Here is a 17,180-nt window from a genome sequence, read left to right on the forward strand (position 1 = left end):
CGAATGGCACTGGGGGAAAATTCACTGGGAAAGGTGTTTGCACAAAACACCTAGAAGCCTTTCAGGCATTTTTTGAGGTGGGGACAGGAAGGTATTGGGGAAAAAACTGTGGGTTGGAAATGTATTTCCAACTATTTTTAAAGTAAACAAATTCCTTTTGAACTTGTGGGCTTGTTGCATAAATTGTGCATTTGACAGAGTAAGTGGTGGGATGTTATGGTAATTACTAATGTCCCTTGAATATTTGGTTAACCACTATATATAATCCCACATGCAGTAGCCTTTCCAGGGAGAATTTAGATCCTTTGGGCAGGATTAACTGTTACTCTTTTGTTTCAGCAACTTTTCAATTATTTGATTCCAGCACAAGGAGTTTTCCATTTTGGGGGGAAAGAAAAAAGTGTCCTTTTGACATCTGACTTTTAAAAACAAGTTCCATCCTGTACCTGCGTGAGCTGTGAGGTGACTGCCTGAGCACCAGGCAGGGAGGGGTGGGAAGGTTTTCCCAGCTAAAGACCCTGGCTCTGTTGCAGAAATGGATTTGACTTCTTTCCTCCCTAGACCCAGACACACAGAAAATGCGTTAGTGCAATGCTGAACTCTCCATTTCAGGTCAGATTCTTGCAGAGATATTAACGCTTGAGAAGGTACCCACCCCTAACCCGCTTCTCCTGCTGGCGTCTGAAACATACCCACCCTGAACCCACAGTTTTTCTTCCGCCTGTTACTTTATCCTCGCCTTCCTTCTCAGTTCTTCTGTGAACCTCTCCTTGGTTCACACCCTGGAGCCTGCACGCACTGAGCTGTGTAGGCTTGAGGCAGAAAGGTGATCTGCCCTCCCTAAGCTCAGTTTTTCTCTGTGGGGAATGACAAATCCGTGGGCTATCACCCTTGCTTTGCAAGTGAAAAAAAACTGCTCGAAGATACAAGCATATGCGCTTAGGTGATCCCCTAAATCAGAGTTTTTCTTTGGTGTGTTAAAGTACAGACACACCTACGCCTTCAGAAGAGCTTCTAGTCTGGGTCAGATTGCCTAGCTTGGGTCTCTAAATGCTATCAGTACCTCTCTGCTTGGCTTTACGGCAGGCTTTTATAAATTTTATTGGTAACCAGTTGTTGTTATCCATTTTCAGCTCATTTTTTTCTGGTTGGGATGCCTGTCTTGTTCTTCCTTACTGAGGCAATACAAATCTTACAGTCCTCTAGCCAGAGCTACCCAACGGTGTGGCTTGCATGGACGCTGAGCACTCTTCCTGCACTGCCTCGCTCACTTTCCTACCGCTGGTACTTCTTCCCCTGTTTTCCATCTTCATGACAATTTGCCTCGTAAATGCACTCAGGCATCACCGACACAGCTCCTCACTGCTGCTCCGATACCAGAGGAGAAAACAGGCTCTGTAACTGCTATCTTTGACACCTTTTGTTTTTCAAGACATTAACTGCAAATAAAATAACACATTACAGTCACTGACCAACAGAAATCTATATAAGCAAGTTAAAATAAGATCTTAGCTCATTAGAGTACAATTTGAAGCTCAGGCAAATGTCAGCCGTAAGCCTTTGTACTCTTCTGTATAAAACAAGTCTGGGTCTAGTTTCCAAAAATGATTTTAAATACAACTTAAATACATATTTCACTAGGGATAGGCCTTTTCATAACCTGCAGAGGTTACAAGAGCAAGCTTTAACAAGCTCTCAAATGTAGAAACCGTGACAATAGCTCTGGTGCCTTTTCGGATGTAGAAGCAGGGTAGCAGTATGGTGTGAGGCATTTCAGTATTTAGATATCTGCAATAGAAATCCAGTAGCACAAATATTTTAAAATGTCTATAATTTCTTGTTTCATTTTCCATCTTCACATGTTCACTTGAAGGCTTCCAGCTTTGGCTTTTTTAGTTGGTCCAAGAGTCAGTCAGCTGAAATGATACTTACCGCTAATCACGCCCTGCAGAATTAACTGGGCATAGGAATAGTGTCGTTCCTAATCAGCGCGAGTAAACATTTATCAAATACTAGAAACAAATGTTGCCAAATCCATTCATTTTCATACTATTTGGAAATAGACATGGCTTTCCATTTGGTAAATTGGCGGTGCCCAGAAATTTGCTAGGTGCTTTAAGGAAAATTCTCTTATTGGAGACGGCACAAGTTTCCTGGCCAAAGAGCTTAATAATCCAAATTCAAGCAAGACCAAGAGCTGAGTGTTTCCAACAGAAGCGGGGATGGAAGGAGGGGGCCAGAGCCACAAACAGCCGTTTTGGGGTCTGGTCATTGGCTCTGGATGGGGGTTGTGGTGGCCTCCATCTGAGCAGGGCAGCTGGGGGAAGTGTTTTGTTCCTCCTCAGCCTTCCCACGTGTGCGGGGACCTGTCCCGCTCCCCCAGCCAGCTCCTTCGGCAGCCCTGCCTGCAAGCGCCCGGGAGAAGGGTTAAGTTATATTGCAACGTGACATAACTTCTTGAGCAGCTAATGCAAATAACTGGGCATTACTTTGTTTGCATTGTGAGCAAGCTGGCGAGAGTGAGTTTGAGGAGGGATTTAAAAGAAAAAAAGTGGTAAGCTGAGTAGAATTAGCAAAACATTTCCTTATGGAGAGGTGGTGCAGAAGAAAGAGAAGAAAACGTCAGTCTGGGTGAGCCTGAAAGGAGCACCAGGCATGTGTATATAAGAGATGGTATTAAGAGTCTGATGAGACCAGGGCTGGATTTTCAAAGGAGGAGCAAGGAGTAGATCTGCAGATGGTAAAAACATTTATACTGAGGCCAGAGGGACCTAGGGCAGCTCCCACCGGCTTTGGGCTTGCTCTGAGAAGCCCAAACCTGATGAAGGAGCATGAGGAGCTAATGGTTTTGAGGGATCACAGAGTTGGGCAACTTAAAAGCAACAATATAAGCCAGCGGGGTGGGGTGGCTGAGTGCCAGGGTGGCAGAAGGGACACGCTGCGCTGCAGTCATGACCAGGTCAGCCTGGACTTCTCACTAGAGTTGTAGAGAAAGAAATATCGGAGCCTAGACACATTTTGGGAGGACAGAAGGGATAAGGAAATGGAGGAGTGGAAAGTTATCCGACTCCGAGTGCTTGAGTGGAAGGAGAGGTGGTGAGACCGCTGGCACGAATGGGGTGGGAGGAAGGGGGTCAGGAGGAATGTGAGGATTCAGTCTGTCGTACATGAGTGCTCTGCGCAGCTCAGCATTGCCTACCTGCTCTCACTCCTGCCATCTCCTGGAAACCCTCCAGGACACAGACATCTCCGTGACAATTGGCACTGAGCTGCGTCCTTGCTGGCGCTGGCTGGGGAGGGACGAGGCCTTTAGGGATGTGGGCAGCTGGCTGCCCCAGGGGCGGCGGCGGCTGCTGCTGCTGCTGCCGCGGCCAGAGCACGGTGCAAGGGCTGGGGACGGCTGCTTCCCGCTGCCACTCGCGTGAGCTTAGTGGACTTTGGTTTCTGTCTGTCAGCCTGTAGCCTTTCATCAGCTCCAAATCCAGTCATAAATTTTAAAATATATTATGGCTCTCACAGGGAAGCAACCCCATGCCACTCTTTCTACATATTGCTAACTCATTTTCATAAAAATAACAAGTTTACAGTGGGTGCTGTGGTTCAGGCACATGTATAATGGAATTGGTCTCATCTAAACGGATGCAGACAAAACCCAGCTGTGAAGGTGCTACATCATTTAGAACAGACATCCACCCTATTTATCAGGAGACAATCCCATGCACACCCAGACACCATGCGCACAGCTCTTTGTCAGAGTACGCTGGATGCTCAAAAGTTATGATTACTCAACAGAAAATAATGCAACAGTTTCTAAGCAGCTCTTGATTCTGGGTTGGGTGGAGGAAGCTCATTTACATTTAAATACGCTTAAGCCCTTGAAAGAGTTTGAATTTTTCATTATGTTTGGAAAATACCTTGTGCTTCTTTTGTATGTCTCAAATGTTATTCTCTTATTTACAACTGGCCCTTGTCATTTTGCTGCAAGGCTTCTCATTCGTGAGCTGATCCTTTGCACGTCGCTTCTTCTTTCCTAAGCTGGCCTCCTGTTTCAGAAGTCTACATATTCTCACATTCAGCTGCGTCAGGCATTTCTGTAAACTCCTTCACCAAGCCGTGGTCTGTGAAAAACATCGCAGATTTTCCTAGGCCTTCCCAAGACCTTCTTATCTCCATCACTTTTTCCTGTTTTGGTACTGCTTGTTGTAGACTGCAGAGTAGCAGTTTATGGGTGGAGTGTTTATTGTGGTGGGTCATTTGTGATTCGTTACTTAAAACTGATGTTTGGGTTTGCCGGGATGATTCTGTGTTAACAGGTTTTTATTATGAAAAGCATAGCTGACCTTTAAAGTCTGAAGGCCGTATTTATGAATGACTCAGCCTGCTCTCGGTGCGGCTGAAGATTACAGTACGCAAGCAAAAGCCGAAGCATACTTCTCCCATGTAACTTTTTGAGAAAGCAGTTTTTGCCTCTGGCATTCACCGAGGGAGCTTTCCCTTTGTGTGCAAGAGGAAAATGGGGCAGGCTACAATAAAAGGCATTGTTGGTCCCAGCATGCAAAGAATGATGATCCAAGAACCGAAATAATAGAAAAGCGTCGGGAGGGAATTTAGTTCACAAATGTGTCGAGATAGCTTCAGGCTTACTCAAGTTTTGATTCAAGCTTCTCATTCTTCTTAAATTCTTTCCAGGCCAAAATGGATTAAATAGTTGCTAATCTTCAATCATCCAGCGTTTCCCTGGGATCAGTGTTCGAGGATGGCCTCGCCGTGCCACCGTTTCAGCCGCCGGTTCCTTAATGACAGTAAACCTCGGGGAATCACAGAGTATGTACTCTTGTGCTGTGGTTAGGATCTGCTTCTTCAAATTCCATCGTTAAGGCCTCCGCAAGAGGGTCCTTCTTGCTTTGTGTCCTGGAGAGTATCTATCTGTCACGAGAGTCAGCAAATATGACCAAGTATTGCACCCGACATGTACATAACAGGTTATAAGCTATCGGTTTTATGGGGCTGGTTTCCAGACCAGAATATTGCCTGACAGCTGCGCTTACAAATCACTGTAAATAGGAGAAGAAAACTGGTCTTGCTGTGACATACCTAGACAGATACTGCCAGCCCTGGACTTTAAAAAAAGAAAAAAAAAAAATTAAAAATTGTGTCTTTTTTCTTCTCTTGTTAGTCCTCTTGGGATGTTGTCCAATTGAACTGACAACAAAACAATAATAATAATAATAATAATAATAATAATAATAATAATAATAATAAATTCCCAAATAATAATAAATTCCCACATAGATATTATTCATTTTTTTCCTAAAACTCATTTATTTAAAATAAAGTCTCTTAAAAAGGTCAGAACTTGTCTTTTTCCCCTCTTCCTCCTTATCCCTGCTGAAAACCCCTAGGAGCTAATGCCAGGCAAGAATTTGCGGTAGCAGCTAAACATAAAAACTATGTAATTTACGTCCTGTGGCCCTATCAAATATAATTACAAACCATGTTCACAGCGCTGCAAATTACACAGCACTTTACCAGTGTGGGAGATGGCATGTTGCCTATTGTGATAGATGATCCCACACCTAGAATTGACTGGCAGCTCTTGTAAAATGGCAAGGCATCCCTTTTGTGCCTGGCTGATGAAGGACAGATGGTCTTTTTCTCCTTCAAGGAGAATTCCCATCAGGCTTTATTTGCAATAGTTTCTGTGCATATGAATCATTTGTATTAAAAGAGAATGAATATGGCATTTATTGGCAAACTATAATGCATCGAGACAAAGAGAAATTTTTAACTATTTCTTGCATCAACAATAGTACCGGCTGTTCAATATTTTTTCTTTCTCTGATAATGGAGATCATTTTCATTAGCTCTAAGGTGCTCTTGTGCTTCTCTGGAGGTATAAATTCATTTCTACCTGCCTTTAAGGCCTCTCTGCCCTTCCAGAGCAGTGCAGCAGGGGCTGAGGATAAATGAGAATCAAAGTACTATGCAAGGGACCAAAAAAAAGCATAACACAAGTTAATGCTCTTTAATGTTCATAATACTTGTTTTAACCTTCCACCTCCTTAGAAGTTCACATGTAAATTGGAAGGTTACGGGTGGCTCAAGGGGAATGACGGATTCCCTCTTATCCTTTCTTTTCTCCCTTGATGTATCCTGGAGCTTATTTGTTCTTCGGTGAATATAGTTGAACACTGTTCAGCTAATCTTGTGGCTTAATTACGATAATCTAACCATTTTGTGCAAACACAAGGTGATTTATACAGCACAATGTCTTGGGCATTGTGGCCTTGAGCTGCCGGGCTAAGCGGGATGCTATTTTACCTTTGTCTTTTTAGAGCTTTTTAGAGCCCTTGCTCTTGGATCCATGGGTACTTAATGGGTTTTCCCGCTTTAATTCATAATAAAGTGATAATCATGATGATAAAATAAGAGGCCTGAGCTTTTAGTGGCTTTTTTCCTCAGTATGCTTTGCGTAGCTTCACTAATTGCATTAGAGTCAGACCTGAATTATTGAAGGCTTCTGAAAAAAAAATGTGTATTTTGGTCAAGGACAATTAGGAGGAGTTCCTGGAAACTGTTTGCACTGCTCAAGCTCAGCTGCCCATTAGTTACTTTTATTTATACAGCACCAAAAATGTGCCGGGAAAATTAAAGAGATTATGAAGTTCTATAAGAAATTTTTGCTATATTGCTCCTTACAAGGGAAGTTAAATCTGCTCTTTCCTCTTAAAATCCAGACCTGCCTCGGTTCACAAATGATGGATGAGCACTGTAATGACAAAATACATGAAAGACAGGGCTTCATTTCCAGGAGAATCAGACAATTCCGTGGATGTCAAAGTGAAACCGCTCTCCGCTCCGTTTTGAAGGCTCTCAGTGGTGTATGCAGCTAATGATGTGCCTGCCTGGAGAGCCAGTTACCTGCTCGTGCAGGCGAGATTTCAAAGGTGGCACCGGTGGGTGGTCTGCGTGCACGATCCCACACGCAGTTAGTTAGCATTGCATCTCGGCCACAGCCCGGGCTGCTTCTCACTGCCTGTAAACGCTGCTCCAAACGCGGGCAGCAATGCAGAGCCTGAGCGGCGAGAGTGACGGCTAGAAAGGATGCAGGGAAATTAGGTGCGAATAAAAGAAACAAGTGGCCGACGAACGAGTAGGCAGAAGGGCAATTCTTAATGGAAAATGCCCTGTGCAGGAGAGGGTGGGCTGCAAAATTAAATGGGAGGTGAAAAACACTGAAAATGGAGTGAAAGAGGGAAGACGCTGCCTGGAAGGGTCTTGTGAAAATCCCTGTATGGCACAGGGGCTGGTGACCATCGAGGAGCATCCGTCGGGCTTTGGGAGGATTGCTCGTTGGCGGAGCCAGGTGCAAGCAAGGATTTTGTTGTTTTTTTTTAAAAAGAAATGTCAGTGCTAGCAACAGCAGCAGGCTTGACTGTAATGAGCTTAATGAATGTGGCGCAAGGGATGTTTCAGGTAGAAGAAGAAATGCGGGATTTCTTGTGCGTGTAATTAGGACACTTGGCAGCTGGGTGAGCTTTAATTGCCATCCAAAGCTCCTGATCTTGCCAAAGAATGAAGAGAGTGAAGAGAGCTATTGATTTCCATCTGGGCAAGCAATTTGCTTCATAGTGCTCATCAGCCTGATGTGTATCTTCATTCCCTGTCACTGCTGTGTGCACGCTAAAGCTGCTTTCATCGGCAGATTTCAGGTGGGGATTCAGTTGAATATGTGGCTAGAATTGCAAAGCGTTAATGGTAAAAACTGCCTTACTTACCACACTGTCAGTGCACAATGCGCTGTTAGTTTTGGAAAATCTCCACATCTCTAGGTCTTTATATAAAGCATCTCTTTGCTGTAGAGTCCAGTTGCCTCCCAAAAATAAAATGGGCACAGAAGGAGCCTCTTCTCTCTCTGCTCAACAGGAGCAAAGCAATGTTTATTTTATATGATGCGTTTGTTTATAAATGTGGTGTTACTGAGTAGAGGACTAGATCAAAGAAGTGAATTTTGCATTTCACTTTGAATACACAGATGTCCATAGTCAACATGATCTCTTTTGGGGGCGGCTTCCAAATTTCGTGGGCTAAATGCCACATTTTTGCTCTGTCGTTGACAGTTTCGTTGTTCAGGGGGCACATAGCTGGTGCAGGTCATGATCTTGAAACAGAGACACAATGAGAAAACTCATACGCAGACACCAAGTATAGCAATTTAATTAGAAAAAAAAATTAAGTGGTATTTTGGGGGAAAAGGTTGAGAGGAGAAAAAAAGGAGGTAGAATTACCTTTGCAAAGCTATCAAAAACCAGGCTTGCTGCAATTTATAATATGCAAATAGCATCATTAGGCACAAACAGATTTTTATACAACTAATCAATCTAACATTGTGCATGTAATGGAGATTGGTGTGCCCGTGCAGGGTAGATGTGTGTATGGTTTTCTGAAATTAAAAAAATAAAGGTTAGAATAATGAATTCCCTTCTGTTGAGGAATGGATAATTAGTCAAATGATAATATTCAGCAGATGCAACATAGTCATGTAGGAAATTTCATCATATTGTGCCCCAGGGGCATTGGACACCATAAAGTAAAAATAATCATGGTCAATAGTAAAAATTGTTAGATGTACCCAATTCTAGCAGAATTATTCATAACCAAATGGGAAGAAACATAAACACATAGAGGGCTGGTTTTGCTTTTGCTCATGTTTTGATCTGGAGTGACTTTACTGGAATGACTCTGCACTGACAGCAACGACAGGGTGGAATCAGCCTCCAGAGATCTAAATATTGAGTAAGTGTGGTAAAGTTAAGTGATGACTTATAAATTAAAATGAAAGCAGTACTTGACTAATGTCTAAAAAGTAATTGTCTAAAAGTAATATTGTCTAATAAGTTTTACATTTTAAAAGTGGCTTTTCCTGACTTACCAGGAAAGAAATGCCTAACATGGATTAATATGGTCATTGACTGGTCATATCTCGATTTTTTTGTTGGTCTTTGTTTAAGAAAGATTTAACTTGATGCAGTAGGAAAAAAAAAAATTCCAAACTCAAACCGGGCCTCTTGGAAACAGTGATTTGTTTCCCGTTGACTTTAATAACTAATCTCATTAAAATAGCCTGTAGTGGAAAGCAAACCTTATATGTGGACAAGATAGTAGAGATAAAAAAGGCAAGTTTTAGATTCATACTTGCCGAATTTAAAATAGGAAAATGATGCATTTTCTGTTGGTTGGTTAGATCTTGAATTACATCTTGTGCTATTAGAGTATTTTTAAATCGTGATGTCACTGCTGCGTTACTTTTGTGTGTGTGTATATGTATCTCCCTTTCTAATCAGGATATGGCAATATACGCGGCAAAAGTCATCCGGTACCTGAGACAGCTGTTAAAATACAACAGTTATTGATACATCCCCTTTGTTGTTCAGTGTTGGATTATAGTCTCATTTTATACGCAGGGCAGCTCTACTGTTTGTAACAAAATACTTCCCACATGACACTGTCTTGTCATCGTCACTGTTTCTGGAGAGATTTTGAGAAATGACTCACGGTGTGGTGTGCCCTACTTAGGGTACTTCAGATGTTGCTTTTTCCAAGGTGCTTCCCCAAGCCTTTGACTTTCAGGTCTTGAAAGAAGAGTACCCACAAGTGGAAGTGCCTGAAACCATTAGTTATCTTTAAAAATATGTCTTGTGAAAAATAAATAAAAGAATGCTTTTTCCCTCTGCTATTAAAAAAGTTGTTTTAAATTACTTGTAACTGGAAGGAATAAGTAAGTATATAGTTCCATTCCTGCCATTAATGCATGTGTTAAAGTGAGCAGATAATTATACTTTAGATCTATCTATCCTGTAAAACTAGGACCATAATCATTAAATAATTATATTTTATGTAGAAGCACAATAAAATTTCTTCCATCCCCACTTACTGTGCTCATTACCATATGGTATTTCTTCTCTGATCCTGAATGGAATAAGAATATGAGCATTTTGAGGCACTAGTCTATATGTATTTATAGCAGTAAGGAGTAGAACTGCCAAAATGCATGAAATATACTTTTCTGTTACTGCCTTCAGAGAAATCAATATGAGAGCTATCTGCTTTCAGTGCTGATTTTGTCTGTGCAGTCATATTGTGAAAGGCATAACTGGTCCTCTTCACTTGATTTCACAAACACATTTCAAACAGACCTGAATTTATGTGGTCAGCAAAGCTATTGGCAAGCATATTCACTATGTGAACTGACTTCTCCTAGCAGTTCATTAAGACAACATTCCTTCCTTTCAAATAACGTGGCTGGCAGTGTTTGTATGTCTACCTAAAATTAAAGCGGTTGGATTTCCACAAAATATTAAGTTACTATCAAATGCAGGAGGACAGAGATTTTGAAACGTCGACAGATCAGACAGAAGTGTGAGCATCAGTGCAGAGTACCTGCAGCACACAGCAAATAGTAATTTACAGGTCATCACAAGTCCTCGGGATTTCAGGAAAAAAAAAATTGTAACCATCGGTTTCAAGACAACACAAGAAAAGGTGAATGAGATCTTTTACTGGTGTAACTAGGCATAGTTCCCTGGAGCTGAATACAGACGTCATTTCCATAGAACTAAATGGGATGAGCTGATTTTTGGTAGAAAACCTGCTAATCAAGTGAAAGGATAGGAGGGTTTGTATTATGTATAGAAGGTTGCTGTTGTTTTTAACAGCGGTAATGCGGTTTGATCTACCTTTTTGCTCTTTGTCTTTGGAATATGCTGAGGTGCAAATCTTCATTTTGAGTTGTGCCGATCTGTGGAAGAATTCAGACAGACCCTGTGAAACCTGAGCACTGGGCCGACAGCAGCTTCATGAAGGCCAACGAGGAGAACTGCAGAGATTTGCAAATGGGTGGATCTGTACAAAAGAGGAACCAACCGACCAGGAGCCCTGCTGAAAAGGATGTGAGGGTTGCTGTGGGCTCCAGGTTCACAGTCTGCAACTGTGCAAGCAGTATACTGGGCTGCACTAGGAGGATCATGGCCAGCAAACTGGGAGAAATTATTATCCCCCTCTACTTCATACTGGTGAGGCCATATCTGGAATACTGTGTCCAGTCCGGGGCTCCCCGGTTGAGAGAGATTGAGAAACTGGAGATTGCCCTGCAGAGGACTACCAAGGTAATTAGGGGTCTGAAGCACGTGGCATGGAAGGGGAGATTTAGGGAGCTAGGCTTGTTTGGTTTGGAAAAGAGAAGTTTAAGAAGGAACTAATAGCAACCTCTGGGTACTTGAAAGGCAGTTACAAACACAATGGAGACAAGTTCTTCTCAATAGATGCAGAGGATATATCAGGCAGAAGTTGCGCCTTGAGAGGTTCGAATTGGACATTAGGAAAACCTTTTATACTACAAGGGTACATGATCCTAACACGGAATACGCAAAGAGAGGCTCTGATCTTTCTTACTGACGTTCAGAAAACAGATCTTGAAGTCCCACAGATGCTTCAGCTCAGCATTCCCTCAGAATCAAATGTTAGGTGGTATCAAGGGTGCCTCACCTCCTGCTGGTTTATCTGCTGAAGGCAGTGCCCCCGTGCTGCCTCTGGTCCCTGTCGTGTGCAGCGGCACTACTTGTCGGGGAAATTCTGGGGAGTCGGAGTTCTGTCCCCTTCTGAATTGTACCTTAACTGCTCCATTTCTCCATTCTTTTTCAGCTGGTGAGTAGAGGCATCCAGAAACCTCTTGGTTAAGTGATACGGAACAGCACAAGTTCAAACAGAACAAACTGACCACCCACTGCCTCCTCAAGCTTTCCAACTGGTGTCACTCCCTCCGTACTACCTGCTTCCTATGGAAGCACCTGCCCATTGTTCCCCTATGGAGGGGCAAACAGCTATCGAACATTTCCCTTTGAAGAAGAAAAGATCATTTCATGTCTATTCTGTGATGAATTACAGCAAGAGTTATTGCCACCAGCCTGGATACATTAATACTGAAGCTAATCTGTGTATCTTTTCATGTTTTATAGCTTCTTAACTCGGATACTTAGGACAGCATACTAATAAACTCAGTAAAAAAGCCTATTGGAAATCTTTCACTTTCTTAGCTTAATTTGTGATGTATTAATCTGTCTGTTTGTCTCTAGCACTAATCTTAGTGCCAAGGAAGCTGGCAAAAGAACTGCTTGCCCTTTGCAGTCACACAAGGGAAACCACAAAGTTGTTGACTTGTGTGCATACATATACATACATAGATGTGCGTATCTCTCTCTCTCCATATTCTTGTGAATACAAAAGCTAATTCCACTTTAACGAGTTTCATGTAAATATACAGTTTCATGTTGCATTTGCAAGTTATTGACCAAGTCAACACCAAAAATGCACCAAGCATTTACAAATCAAGGCAAAAGATGCCTAAGGGATAAGAAAGGCTGGGAATTCATTCTCAGGCAGCTGGCTCCTGGAAGGAATGGGAGATGCAAACTAAGAAAAGCAAGAAATGCTACAGCCAAATGTCGTTGCATCTTACTGCTGAGCTTGCAAGGGCTTTTCAGGCAATGAAAGGGAAGGACAGCCTGCCACACCTGCGGGGTGCTGCCAGCTGGTCAGCTGGCTGCATAGAAAAGGGAAATGGAGACTTAGGATAAACGTTAAAAAGCAACTCAAGTTACATTGCAAAGGGCTTGGGTCCTTTAGAAAATATTAACCTGCATCAATCAGCATTTTTAAGCTTTTGCTTTTTTAGAGAGTAAAGGTATAGTTTTGGTGGAAGACTTGCAGGGGAGAAAAAAACCAGCACGTGCATTATTTATCTTGTATCAATGCAGCCCAGTTTAGCAGCCATGGTTTACCAAAGACTTTATCCCCCACTTCCCTCAGGCAGCCTTTCTGTGCTGCCCACGGGGGCACCAGCAGCACCTCACAGCAGCTGGTTTTGGATCTGTGAGACTCATTGAACAATAGCTGCGCAAGTGCGAATGGCATGAGCCACCCCTCCTTCTACTGCTGGGCTGATGCTTTCTTGCCAAGCTGATAAAATAGCATACTTTATTAAAAATGCTGTCTGATAGCAGGAAAACTCTCATTGTCTGATTTTCCCAGGGCAGCCACAACAAGAACAATTTACAAAGCACTTATCCTAGCCCTGTCTCCTCTTTCTCTGGTGGCTGGCGTAGTATTTCTGGCATATTTCTGGGAAGTATGTCCATCAGGGAAGCAAATGGTGTCTTTCTATTCTTTTCTGTAAAAGAGATGTCAACTATTGTAATTCAGCATAAATTTCCACAGAGTACTAATCTCATTTTTTTAGTCGTGGACATGTGAACCTGTGGTACCTAACCCATGCTTTTTTTAAAATTCAACAAGTGACTTTTCCCCTGCAGAGAAAGAAGGGCAGAAGTGGATGTAGGGCATGGTGAAGGTGAGGAGATAGGAGCACAGGAGGTAAATAGTCAGAGTCCTGCAGGTCTCTCCCCAGTGATCTGTTTGCTCAGCCAAGTGAATCCAAAAGTTGATCCTGGTTGTACTAGTGCAACCTATTGTAACAAAACACGTAGGAAGACTATAAATGTGAGGAATGCCCTGCGCCTCTGCGTGTTGTCCAGGCTCCTTGGTGCCATGTGTCATAGCAACAATGCTGCCAAAGCTGACTTTTAAAGAATCACCCTTTGACAGCTTTGACTCCCAACAACTGCGTAGCTGTCAACTCATGGGAATTCCTCCTTCTCCAGAGGGTGCGAAATGCCAGCTGAGAAAAAGCCCAGTTCATGATCCCATAGCAGACAAAACAAATATTGTGTTTCCCCTGAACCAGCTATATATAGAATTAATCCGACCCTGGTAAGACTCTGTGAGATAGCTCGGGTTCAACTCAGGCAAGGGAAAATGCTGGTCCCCAAAAGGATTTCTCTACAGGCTGGCAGATGCAGTGTTGATTTACGCCATCCAAAAGAGGTTGATCTCTTGATCGTAATGGGAGCTTTTCCTGCAGAGCAGTGTTTGCTTCTATTAATAATGGCATTTGGCTGTGCAGTAGTTGCACGGTTTTCTACTGAGGTGAAGAAAACATTCAAATTTGTATTCCTTTTAAAAAGTGAAACTCGGTGTCTCTCCATCTTCCTGGTGCAGATTCCCATTGCCGTAGCGGGACGTGCTAGTGACCGAATGGCTCGGTTGCCATCTTGTCCTGGCTTTTCACTGTCTCGAGTTTCAAGTAGCATTTCATTAATAGTGTGAGAGATGTCCATTAAGGCTTTAGAGCCAGCGGTGTTGTTCCAGCATCTGCAAGCGATGGTAAGTGTGTTCAAACTTCGCGCGCCCCAGCAATCGGCCCATGTGGTATGCGTTTATATTTGGCGGTGGTCCAAATTCTCCTTTGTCATGGTCACGCAAACTGTTCAACAGTGACCAGCCGTGACCTTCAGTCACCTAGTGGTGCACGTAAAGGTTGCGCATTTGTTATTGGGGACATCACACTCATCATTACATAGCTGTTTTCGCTAAAATTATCAATCATTTTCAGTGTAAAAATGAATAGAGTCATAGGACTGGAAGGGACCTCTTCTCATCCATCCTTCTTCCCCAGCTCTGGCTTTCTGCTCCTGGCAGATATGTCTTTAACTTCTTCTTAGAAACACCTGTTATGGAGGCTGCATGTTCTTCCCAGGCAATCTTCTCTGCTCCTTACTGTCAGAAAGTTTTTTGTACTTTTCCTTGCAATAATTTAAGTCTGTTGCTTGCCTTCTACCTTGCGGAAATTATTCCCTTCATCTTTGTGGCAGCTTTTTACATAGCTGCAGACTGTTCTCAAGTCACGGCTGTAAAAAAAAAAAAAAAAAAAAAAAATCTTATCGATATGCTGCTGGTGATTTTGTCAAATGGATGAAATTTCACTCTGTGTATTGATGACTTTTCTGTCATAACTTTTAAACCATATCTCCTTTTTCAATATCTGTTCCTTTCTCCTGAAAGTGAATGTGCTATTCACATATGCTTCCTCAAGTACATTTTGCAAAGCAATTTTCTTCTCACTGTCACTGCCAGCAGATGACTCTGTGTAGTGTCAGTCACAAAACACCTGGATTTGCATCCTTTTCTCTATTTTCTGCATGAAGCATTTTCTCCTTTCTAAACGCAGCTTTCTATGATAGTGCTTAAGCGGTCTGCAGTCCATCTTCTGTTGCAAGCATGGTTTTCATCGTTCTGCATGAACTCCGTAGCGTGACACAGCTTTTTTCTTTGCTGGGGGGCAGCTTTGCTTTTTTACACTAGTCACTCCAGCAGGACAAAATTACAGGAAAATACTGGGTATAGAGCAAGGTAGACAATAAATACTATGTCGATGACTGTAACTGACCCATTTTGTATTACTGCATATGATGAATTTTAGCATCACTCCCGCAAGACTGTGTGAACACATTCTATTACGTAATGTTAATTTGTGAGTAAACTGATATTTTGTTAATCTTATTATAAACATGCATAATTTTGCTCTGGCTGCATCTGTTCCTAGATTGTTAATGATGCCTTTCTGTTCAACATAGATAATAGAACGATCACAATCAGCAAACAGATCTTCATTTGTATTTAAAATTCACTGTTTTATACATGTATGGAAATACAGCGACTTCTTTTTTTACTGTAGTCGTTACTTCTGTAACCTTATCTAAATAGCTAACGTTTTTTATTTCCAAAACACATTGTATTCATAGCATACCACTATCTCATACCACTGCATCTCATAAAGTGATCCTCCTTCCTCCAGCCTTGTCTCCCATAATGCAGAAGGGTATTGAGAAGCTGTCAGACGTGATATCTGGCCAGCTCCCAGGGAGCAGCCGTGGCCACCTGAGGTCAGCGTGGGCCGGTGACAATGCATCCGGGGTAAACCTCGCTGTCCTAGCGCATCATGTGCGTATAAGATGACTGTGTGGCATCACCTCGTATCTCATATTCCTGTAATCTCAGTGAGATCTAAAAATTGCTCATAAATTCATAAGGTATTTATGGATGTCAAAAAAATCTGTATTGACTAGAACTTTCCCATCTGTTGGCTGCAAGAACAACTATTTTCAATACCTTTTCAGATAGGAACCCTGGCAATTTTTTAAATTACAGAAGGATAGTAGCACTTTTTCTTCTGGCTAAAAGTCACGCTAACATAAAAGCAAACCAAAGCGTGCCAATGGCCATATCCCAAATCTGTAATAAGTAAAAATAGGCTTTAACGACTGTGGAAGGACCACACATTATACCAGAGGTGGTATAATACCATTTGTAGTGGTTTCTCAAGAATTTGAAATGTCCTACATGATAGCAACTCAATTACCTGTCCATTTGTTTTAAGGAGAATAATATTTGCACATTATTCAGTGAATGACAGTTACTCAAATAACTGCGCCGATGCACGTTAAGTAAAGGCAGCCTTTACCAGGTATTTGGAGACCACGTGGAAAATGCAGATGAAAATCTAGTCAGCTGCCATGTTGGAAACACACTTTGATATTTCCTTCGTGCTATCCATTAACCATATTCCCCAATGCTGAAGATGTGCCGATGTCCGTGACAGCGTCGCCAAGGCAGCTGCCTGGGTTTTGTCTGAGCACCAAAGGGGGAACACGGAGCTGTGTGCTAGTGGGGTCCCCTCCATGACCAGAGGGACGCTGAGGAGAAAGGGTGGAAAATGCTCATTGTTTCAGTCGCTGAGGCAGAGGTGGAGCAAAACGCTGGTGTCCCTTCTACCCCACCGCGGTGGAAACTTTGGCAGCGTAAAGGAGTGGAAGAAGGTGGACACGCTCTGCCGGTGAGTGGCCCCGTAGAAAGCCATGATGAGGGATTAGGAAGTGGCTGGGCTTATTTCCTTTGCATTTGTATTTGGAACTGCCTTTGTCATGGGATATTCTTCCTTTGGCCGCACGGATAAACCACCCGGCCTCTCTGCCGGCGGGGAAGCAGCAGGCGGCCGCAGAGGGCACACAGGCAGCCAGCCCGATGCATCCTCGAGCAGCAGGGGTAAGCAGCCTTCCCCCCTGCCCATGCTGAGCTTGAATGAGCATAGAAATGCGGGGAGATGCAGGTGTTTGAATTCTGCCAGCGTAGTTGTGTGTCCATCCGTAACTACGTGAAACTACCAGGCGAAATCACCCTGCCCCTCAAGCCACGTTGTGGTACCGGAGCCCCAACACCCTGCCCAGGGG

At 42.9% G+C, this 17,180-nt stretch overlaps 1 protein-coding gene across 1 annotated transcript in view; it reads left to right on the plus strand.

Moving 5' to 3' along the window:
- The first annotated feature begins 11,024 nt into the window (after positions 1–11,024).
- DDAH1 (dimethylarginine dimethylaminohydrolase 1) overlaps positions 11,025–17,180 on the plus strand; it is a 66,939-nt gene continuing 60,783 nt past the window's right edge. Inside the window, exons 1-2 of the mRNA XM_009333890.1 lie at positions 11,025–11,165; positions 11,701–11,703. Coding sequence (XP_009332165.1) covers positions 11,025–11,165; positions 11,701–11,703 — 144 coding nt within the window. The remainder of the gene's footprint in view (positions 11,166–11,700; positions 11,704–17,180) is intronic.

The sequence above is a fragment of the Pygoscelis adeliae genome, unplaced genomic scaffold (assembly GCF_000699105.1).
Source record: "Pygoscelis adeliae isolate BGI_AS28 unplaced genomic scaffold, ASM69910v1 Scaffold10, whole genome shotgun sequence".
Classification (NCBI taxonomy): Eukaryota; Metazoa; Chordata; class Aves; order Sphenisciformes; family Spheniscidae; genus Pygoscelis; species Pygoscelis adeliae.